This window comes from Conger conger, chromosome 14 (genome assembly GCF_963514075.1).
Source record: "Conger conger chromosome 14, fConCon1.1, whole genome shotgun sequence".
NCBI lineage: Eukaryota > Metazoa > Chordata > Actinopteri > Anguilliformes > Congridae > Conger > Conger conger.
In genome coordinates this window covers 2,178,480-2,188,203 of record NC_083773.1, presented here as the reverse complement: position 1 = coordinate 2,188,203, position 9,724 = coordinate 2,178,480, and the positions used below count along the sequence as shown (strand labels likewise).

The 9,724-nt window shown below is 42.9% G+C and overlaps 1 protein-coding gene across 1 annotated transcript; it reads right to left on the bottom strand.

Annotated features, from left to right (window-relative positions):
* Positions 1 to 521: 521 nt before the first annotated feature.
* Positions 522 to 8,561, bottom strand: pdhb (pyruvate dehydrogenase E1 subunit beta). The gene is made up of 10 exons (XM_061218959.1): positions 8,416 to 8,561; positions 8,257 to 8,316; positions 7,518 to 7,625; positions 6,542 to 6,604; positions 6,422 to 6,457; positions 5,431 to 5,716; positions 4,646 to 4,756; positions 1,667 to 1,758; positions 1,391 to 1,532; positions 522 to 1,197 (listed from the first exon to the last, which is right to left on the bottom strand). Exons 1-10 carry the CDS (start codon positions 8,449 to 8,451, stop codon positions 1,052 to 1,054), a joined length of 1,080 nt encoding a protein of 359 aa, XP_061074943.1. The 5' UTR covers positions 8,452 to 8,561; the 3' UTR covers positions 522 to 1,051.
* Positions 8,562 to 9,724: the final 1,163 nt, after the last annotated feature.

The window sequence follows — 9,724 nt, the reverse complement described above, 5'->3', positions numbered from 1 at the left end:
GCGACCCTGTTCAGGATAAGCGGGTTCAGATAATGGATGGATGGATGGATGATACAAAAGGTGTTATGTTCCAAGTTGTTTCACAAATCAAGAGTAAAAAATACCAGGAAATAAAAGCTGAAATTCAGGTGTGTCATCTCATGTACATCTTTTGACCTCAAACTCAGTTGTCTTCAGTGTATAGCAAACACAAAGGAATAGACCTTGCTGTTCCAATACTTTTGGAGGGGACAGTATCATTGAGGTGGTGGAAAAACTTCCCCCCTCTAGGTCCACTCAACTTATTCAGTGATTTACAGGTTTTGCTTTTGTAAACAGTCATTATGAATTTCCCATAATCCTGAAAATCTATACCAATTAAATTGGCAATGTGTCATTCGACCAGTGGAAAAAATCTTTCCGTACAGACATTCTAATAAAATTTGAATACTAGAACAGTGTAATGAATGGAGGTGCCAGCAGTATCAAACGCTTCCCGGTGGAATAACAAGTTAGCAATAAAATGACAAGAAAAACAGAAATAAGCTTAGACTGTTTATTGTAAACCTACTGCAATCAATTCCAGTGTTGGTGGGACAGAAGGGGTTCGATATGGTTGTGTTTATTTATTTAACCAGAGTACAGCTGTGCGACACCACCATCGTGAAAAGATGATTAACTTTTAGGCCTAAACAAAATGGAACACAACTTTTGGGGAAATGTTTAATCAAATTCTAGAGACACATTTGAGGAAGTGGAACAATCGGCTGTAGGTTTATTGATAACACTGGGGGGGTAACATTACTGACCCTTAAGTTGATGTATTCCTTCAAAATAAATAAATAGGATTTGCTACAATGTACAACTGTAATTGATAAGAGGCCATCGCTGATCAAAGCTCATATGGTCCAAAACATGGATAGAAACCCCAACATATAAACCGAGATGCTAGTGTTGTGAGAAAGGAAACAAAATTAAAAGTTGGTGAGACAACCTGATGCATGCACGGGAAAGACATGGCACAAGGGGAGAGGGAGAGTAACTTTGGAGCCCAGTAACTGAACGAGTCTCATTAGACATTCAGAGTCTTTTTCACTGAAAATATGATGTCCTTAACCTGAGGTACACTGTTGTCTTCCAAGATCTTGGCATAAGGCATGGGGATATCTACACCAGTCACTCGAATAGCTGGCGCATCCAGATAGTTGAAAGCCGGACCTACAAAGAGAGGCAAGATCAATCAATCAATAAATCAATTTTTATTTGTATAGCACTCAACAAAGGGGCTGTCACAAGGCAGCTTTAAAAGCCCCCAATAGTCGAAGTGTCCCTGAGCAAGACACCTAACCCCAAAATGCTCCTGACAAGCTGGTTGGTGCCTTGCACGGTCACCAGGAGGAAAACCATTTACCTTCCATGATCCGTGCGCATATCTCAGCTCCAACCCCAAACTGAGGCCACCCTCCCTCCACCGTGATCAGGTGGTTGGTTTTCATCACACTGGCCTCGATGGCCTCCACATCCAGAGGTCTGATGGTGCGCAGGTTAATCACCTGCGGGCATAGCAACCCGTTAAGAAATCAAGAGTGACGAGGAAAAAAAATCGAATAAATACACAAAAAGTTTTTTGGAATTACTTTTGAAAATGGCTTTTCTTAAAGGACAGCGATCAACGAGCAGCACTTGCCTCACATTCAATGCCCTCCTTCGCCAAGACGGCGGCAGCGTCGAGACAGAAACTCACACATCGAGAATGTGACACAAGTGTGAAGTGACTCCCTGTAAAAAAAAAAATAATAATAATTAAAAATTTAAAAATAAAAATAAAAAGAGAGGGTTAAAGGATCCACATGATCTACCAATTGAGAGCAGTTATCCGAAGCCCAAAAACAAGATGAACAGTATGCGAGATGTGAGGTTCCTGGCATCTGTGGATCGATTGGCATTCCCCATTTGGTCCATCACATTGAATCATGATCAGGTAGGGAGCTGTTCAATCTGAAATGCACTTTCACTTTCAAATGCACTTGGTTTTGACAAAATCTGGAAGGATGACACAGGCTGCACATTCTTAGAATTTTTTTTTTTACATTTCCTACGTACAGTTTTTAGCAGACAATGGGGTAACCAACAAAACAAAATAAACAAAATGAACACAGACGAAAATCAACTGACGTTTAAAAACTAAAAATTTTAAAATAAATAAATAAACTTTCTACTGTAAACCAGTCATAAGTATCATTTGGTGTCATGCGCTGGTCAGCTTGCTGACTTCCCCCTCCCGGAGCATGCATCGTTAACCCCCACCTTTTGGCACACATGCCTGTGGGGGAGAGCTAGAGAAGGATTCCTGGAGGAGCCTTCCTGGGGAGCCCCCCTTCTCTCACATTCCTTACAGGAATACTGGAGATGGCATAAAGATATTTCATGATAATCCCAGGTCAGAATATAGTCATGTTTGGTGTTATTCTGATTGGTTCAGTGCGACTGGTGTAATGGTCTAGTTTTTGTAACAGTCTACCTTTGATATCATAACCATCCAGGAGCCGAGGGGAAACTGGGCAAAAGCCGTCTCCTCAGTAGAAGTAATTTGTTTTAGTGCCCTGACCAAGGTCTTACTGGTGGGAGTTTGGCTGTAAATTACAGATGGGTGACCCATTTTTAGGGTCAAGAACTAAGGCCTAGATTTTGGAGATAAGGAGAAGAAACCAAGCAATCTGGGGTTTTGTCTCCTTTCCTTTCATTCACCCAAATCAGGTTTATACAAAAGGTATATTACCATGAGAGGCACAAAACATATTTACAGCATAATGCAGTTATCATGAAAACTCCCAACTACATTCATAGATATAATATCTTGCAACCTTTCCCCCCCCCGACCATCCAACATCTGATCCGCTCCTTACAGAACACACCTCAACCCACAGTCAGCCCTACGACCCTGGGTATCCAAAGGCAAAGTGGGACTCAGGGAGGGCTGCCCTGTGTGAGGAACCAGAGAGTTGGGGCTTCTGGCATGTGTCAAAGGAACAAAGGACAATACACTGGCCATAAGGACCAATAAAAACTCAACTAATGCGTCTGTGACCCACCACCAGGACACCTCCTATGGGAAAGGCTTAGGACACTCCCACAGTGCCCCCATTTGGACACTTCCGTCTTTACACCCTACACTTCTCCCCCGGGGTTAATGGTGGACTTTTTGTGATAACTACATCATAATAAAACATAAGGGTAATCGGTTTGGTATGGATGTGATCCAGTAAATACAAGGAATCGGATGAGATACATTTCATACCAAATGGAGTTTAATAAACCATAGTTTCAGTAACTCAAGGGAAAACCTGCATGTCCTCTCTTGGTAATCATTGGTAACCAATCTGGGAAGATCGCATTCGACTTCCCACACAACATGTCTTGTGTATGTATGTATGTATGTATGTATGTGTAGCAGCGGAAGATCGCACTCAACTTCCCACACTGTGCATACTCTGTATATGTGTGTAGTCAAAGCAGGCTGGGTAAGACTATTTACTCTATATTTTTATTTTCAATTTGTCTATTTTGTAATTGACTGTGATATTCTAAAAGCTAACAACCTACCTGTCTGCGAATAAACTACTTTTTTTGTAACTTGCGTGACCTCCATGACTCCAATTCATCCTGTACCTTTTCAGCCTAAATTACAACTGAATACTGAGGGGGACAATATTGATCAAAGACCGACTGATCAGCGGCTTGGTGCTTTTGTGGTGGTTCCAAGCTGGGAAAGGCAGTCAAGTTCGGCCCATAAAAGGATTGGTGGTGTATGGCTCTTGTAATTTGACGCGAAGGGAACCCATGGGCGTTTCTACGCCGGTTCCTGTCAAGTTAACTCGAAGGAGCCCTCTAAATACACGCCGACCTGGGCTCGCAACTATCATGGCAGTATTTTGCATGTATTGTGTTGGCTAGACCCTCAGCCTCTGAGTTCTCCGCCGACCTGAGATTTCGGCAATAATGCTAATCCCGGGAGCATATATTGAGTAATTGTGGCGCCGGTAAGAGTCGAGTAACCACTCCCGAGGTTCGCGCACGTTTCAAAACTAAACTTCTAAATTAAATGGAGTTAGATAAACGAGTAAAACTATAGTAACCACTAAGCTTACAACATGGCTCCGTTTGCGAATGGAGAATAATAAGAATTTTACTGATCCGTTTCAGGCCAGCCGTAAGCGGGGTATGGGGCAAGTCAATCCATATCCGACCCGTGGCAACGGACCCAGTATATTCTTAAACGTAATTGTGCTACGTTCTTGGACGGAGGATGATAAATAAAATCTCTTATTCACGTCACAACAGCCAGGGAAAAACTTGTCGTCCCTTCACCTCCAGCTAGTCCCTCATTGGTCTAGCTGTGCGGGTTCTACACTACTACAAAACAAAACAGTAACCAAGGTAATAAGGGGTGAAAGCAAATAAGAGGGGAAAAGAGAACTACAAATTCAACTTCTCAGGAAAGCATTGCTCTTAGATCCCTTTGATCTACACAAACTCCTGTACTTGTATACGGAGAAAGACCTACACCTCAAAAAGCTACCACACATCTCATTAATACTCGGTCATAGAAAAAGTTTCATTTACAACCATTTTCACAAGCGTGAGAATATCATCCCACATCACCGACCTTGTCGTTCGATCTTAGCCTTTCCGATGGGTATAGTGAAGTCTTTGGCCTGCGATTCCTCCGACATCTCAAATGCAACGCCGTACATGAGCTCATTCTCCAAAAACACCACTGGAGAGAGGAACAGAGTACAGAGTTCAAGAAAAATACACACCAGAAAGGCCATGAAATGTATCCAGTGCTCCTGGTACGTCTAAGCAAATGGCATTAGCAGCCCATATCCCATACATAATAATCCTGACATTGTTATCCGGGAGCAACACATTGAAGTCATTAATATTCGTTCCATGCCTTGAAACACTTATCCTGAAACGGTTTGTTATAAATGTGCCAAGAACAGACCATTTCTGCCATTTCTGATGTAACCCGATATAATAAACTGATCTTAAGCAATGAGTTTCATTGTAAGGGCTGCTGGGTGGCTCATCCTGTAAAAGGAGCTGTTCTAGTGTGTTGATGAGCCCCATGAACTGGCACTTGATCCAAACTGGGACGAAATGTTGGAAGAACTGTGCTTATTTCCGAAAAAAATTTACATTAAATTATTGCCATTTGGCAGACACTCTCATCCAGAGCGACGTATAGTTGATCAGACTAAGCAGGAGACAATCCTCCCCTGGAGCAATGCAGGGTTAAGGGCCTTGCTCAAGGGCCCAACGGCTGTGCGGATCTTATTGTGGCTACATCGGGGATCGAACCAGCAACCTTGTGGGTCCCAGTCATGTACCTTAACCGCTACGCTACAGGCCGCAAAATCTGTTCCGTTTCTGCACGGCAGGATTTACCGGGATTATCGTCTCTGATGGCCGCCTTCAGCAGTCCCCTGGCGTCTTCGGCGTTCCAGGGGCTCACCACCTTCAGCCCGGGGCAGTGTCCGTACCACGCCGCGAAGCACTGAGAGTGCTGGGCAGCCACCCCGGCCGAGGAGCCGTTGGGCCCCCGGAACACGATCGGCACGGGCTGCAGGCCGGCGGACATGTAGTACGTCTTGGCCGCAGAGTTGATGACCTGGTCAATGGCTTGCATGGAAAAGTTGAAGGTCATGAACTCGCAAATGGGCCTCAGGCCAGCCTGAAGGTATTAAAAAATGATATAATAATAAATTAATTAATAATAGTTTAATTCAACACAAATGCTTTCTGATGGAATTTAGGAGGGAGTAGGGGGGGGAAATATTTTAAAAATTATTTCATATATTATTATTATTATGAGTTATTTCAGATATACAGCAGAAAGTAGCCTTCATTTGCAGTTCCTTCAGAGTGAAGAAAATACCAGGGTACGGTACATTTGCTCCCAACGGCGTGCAACTTTTTGCAACAGGCCTTGAGGACTGTTTGCTCCCATTTGGTGGGTGTGTCGGGGGTGTAGCCCGAATCTGTAAAGACGTAGGCCTCTGCTTCAATGCCCGAATGCCCTTCTCAAGACAACACAGGAGCAAACCGTACCTACAGTCAGTCCGCCCGCGGTTTGCAGCAGTGTGCAGCGGCGCCACCTTTTCAGTGGAAATAAACGTTTTGTCAGGACTGAATGTCGCCAAGCTTTTGGCCCGTCTCCACCCACTTTACAATTTAAAAAAGATGCAAATCGATGTTCAGAGTGAGACCACAAAGGGCACAATCACAATCAATTCATTTTCATTTCTTTTTTTTTTCCCCCTCTCGACTTCAGCGATTTAGTGTTTATTACCCCTTACGTAGAGTAGTGCGAGCCTGAACGTTTTTCAAATCGCTTTCAGACATTTGAAGACATGTTTGATGGGAGACATTAACTTACCATTGCAGCACCAACAGCAATACCTGCAAATCCCATCTGTAAAACAAATGCAAGGTAATGTAGAAAAGCAAATTCCAAACAAATAATCAGTGTAGTCCTTCAGTGACATGTTTTCTGTACCTCTGTTATAGGGGTGTCCATAATGCGGTTGTCCCCATATTTCTTCCAGAGTCCTCTGCTGACCTGTAAGAATCAGTGAGCATCAATTATGCCATTCCTCCTGCCCCCATCCCCCACTAGAAGCGTTTACCTCATTTATAGGAGCAATAATGCCAGACCTGGCCAACTTACCCCGAGTAACGAGAATATGGAACACGTAAAGCACCAATGCAAATCGTCAACGAGAACATCGCGCAAGATCATCGAGAAGAACAGACTACAGTGAAGATAGTCGGGCAGATAAAACCCGACCTTCCTGGTGTCTATAATGTTACTTTCACGTTACTTACTCGTCTTAGATCGGATTTAGAAACCGAAACGTCAGTAGTATTTGTATAACCTTTAAAGCTAAATTAAACAAAAAACAGCATGAGATTGGTTTCAAGGGAAAAATTACAATGAGAAATGACACTTCAAGTGACAAGTTCAGTTGGACAAGTGGTATGGCCAGCTTTCAAGCCCAAACAACTGGATAGGATTTTGCGTTTGTGGACCGTGGCTAGGAGTTGAACACCTAATCAATTGTAAAAATTAAAACGTAAGCTAGTGTCCGTGAACAAAAGTAGACTAGCCATAAATGTGGAAAAACTGATTGCTTGTTACATTTCCATGCAAATGAGCAACCAGATTTCTGAAAACCTTTTTCCACTTTGGAAAGTCGCGTATAAGCTGGCAACTGTCTACACGTAACCCATGTTGTTCCATGTTGTTATAATATAATATAATATAATATAATATATATACAGTTCAAAAATCAATGTTTAATCGGTTAACAGATTAAATTTCGCCAGTTAACAGAACCAGAAAACGCCCATCCCTCGTACTGAGAGTCCTGAGTTAAACATTGCGCCACTGGGTTTCAAGTTTGCCAATCCTTGGCCACATTGAGACAAGTGGTGTACACTGCATAACTACACAAAAGATAGGGCTACTAGACCTTGTAGGCACCATCATATTGCGCCACTTCCTCTCCGAGAAGAAACACACGTTCATCCCTCTCCATCTCTTCGTCCATCGCTAGGTTCAGCGCATCTCGCACCGTCACCTGATTTAGAGATTAACGGAAAATAGAGGAAAGGCAACATTCATAAATACTATTTTTGACTTGAGATGCACTTCAGATCAACCCACCACTGCGCTACCCTGCCACCTTTAACTGAAAAGGGACCAGTATATATTTAAGGCTATTCGCTTTTAATCTATTTACATGATGTATGCAGATGCAGGTATATAGCGGTTTTATTTCTTTCAATAATTGCGCCGCCGTGGTAACATTTCTACACTTAGGGGTCAGGAACTTGCAGAAATTCTAGGGCAGGGCGAGTGTGAAGTTAATGCATTAAAAAAACATTTGAGCCTAGGCATGTAGTTTTGATTTAAATGCAGTGACAACCGAGCTTCTTCTTTTTTCCTCCAAAAACAACATTTCTGGACATGACAAACGCCGTGGAGACACATTTCTACCTTTGCAGGACTGGCACTCTTCACGGTAAGAATACATTTTAGGACAGCGCGCAACGACAGTGCTGCCATGAAAACCGAAATACTGACTCGCTTTCAGGCTTTGTCAATCTGTCCAGAATGTAAGCGGGTCAGGATTCTTCACCGTAAGAAAAAGATTTAAGACAATAGTTATGAGTATAGTTAGCTAGTTACGTGAACCGAGTAAGTCTTACCTGTGCAGAGGCCGACGGTGTTTTGTGAAACTCCCTTCGCAAAAGCACTGAAGCAACATTCTACATGCAAGAAAACAGAATTACATTAGCGCACCAAATAATTTATAATATCAGAAACTTGTTTGTGCAATATGATTTAAATGATAGTGCGTTACATACCCTGCCGGTCTGCACAAAACGCCTAAACGATGCCATATTTGACCTGTCCTTTATATTTTGAAAGGCGAGTTGAGCAGGCACAGGTCTTATGAGTTGCGGCAATGAGGGCAAAGGAGACTAAGTAGGTGGACGGATATGGATAGAGAGAGCCAATCACGATGAGTTTCACTGTCGAGCGAGGAACCGGAAGAATTAATGGGAGACCTACCGTCACCATAGATATGTGTATATCGTAGAATCTGTGTTTCCCTCCAGCAAGACGATACAGTATATGTCTGTGGACTTAGCACAGAGTTCGTCTCTTCATTACATTACATTACATTACATTATCGGCATTTGGCAGACGCTCTTATCCAGAGCGACGTACAGTTGATTAGACTAAGCAGGAGACAATCCTCCCCTGGAGCAATGCAGGGTTAAGGGCCTTGCTCAAGGGCCCAACGGCTGTGCGGATCTTACATTTTTACATTTACATTTTAGTCATTTGGCAGACGCTTTTAATCCAAAGCGACTTACAAGTGCATAGGTTCTACCACAAGTCAAAGCATCACATCCAGAACTAGAAAAATACACCTGGACTGCTGTTCTAAACATATAGTCGTCATCATAAGTGTAATTTTTTTTTTTTTTTTTTTTTGGGGGGGGGGGGGGTTAGGCAGGGATAGGGGTATCAGAAGGGGGGGGGCGGGGTAAATCAGGAGGGGGGACTAAGGTAGAGTTTGAAGAGGTGTGTTTTGAGTCTGCGTCGAAATAAGGGGAGGGATTCTGCTGTCCTGACAGTGGTAGGCAAGTCATTCCACCACTGAGGAACCAGAACGGTGTATTGTGGCTACACCGGGATTAGAACCACCAACCTTGTGTGTCCCAGTCATTTACCTTAACCACTACACTACAGGCCGCCTCCCTTCAGAAGGGGAGTCTGAAATTTACGAGGAAAGACCAGCTTTTCACCGGCAGCTGAATAACTACTTGAATAAAAAACGTTGCTGCTAAAGGATGTTTTGTATGTCATACTGTAAATTAGTCATATTACTCATATGAAAAGGTTGTTTACAATGCAGATGGTGCATTTCCCATTGAGAGGTCGTTCCCTCCAGCAACCAGTGCCATTAAACAACCTGGATGGTTGTTGTCAATGGTTTACACCAAGAAGGGCTGCATTTGTTCTTAAAGTAAATTTTTTAAACTAATTTTTTTTTATGCATGCAGTGGAAAAACAAATGTATATGAGATAAAACACCCCTTACCCCTGCAGTGAGTCAACCAGGTGTAAAACTAATGAAAAGCATGGAAAAAATATTACACATAA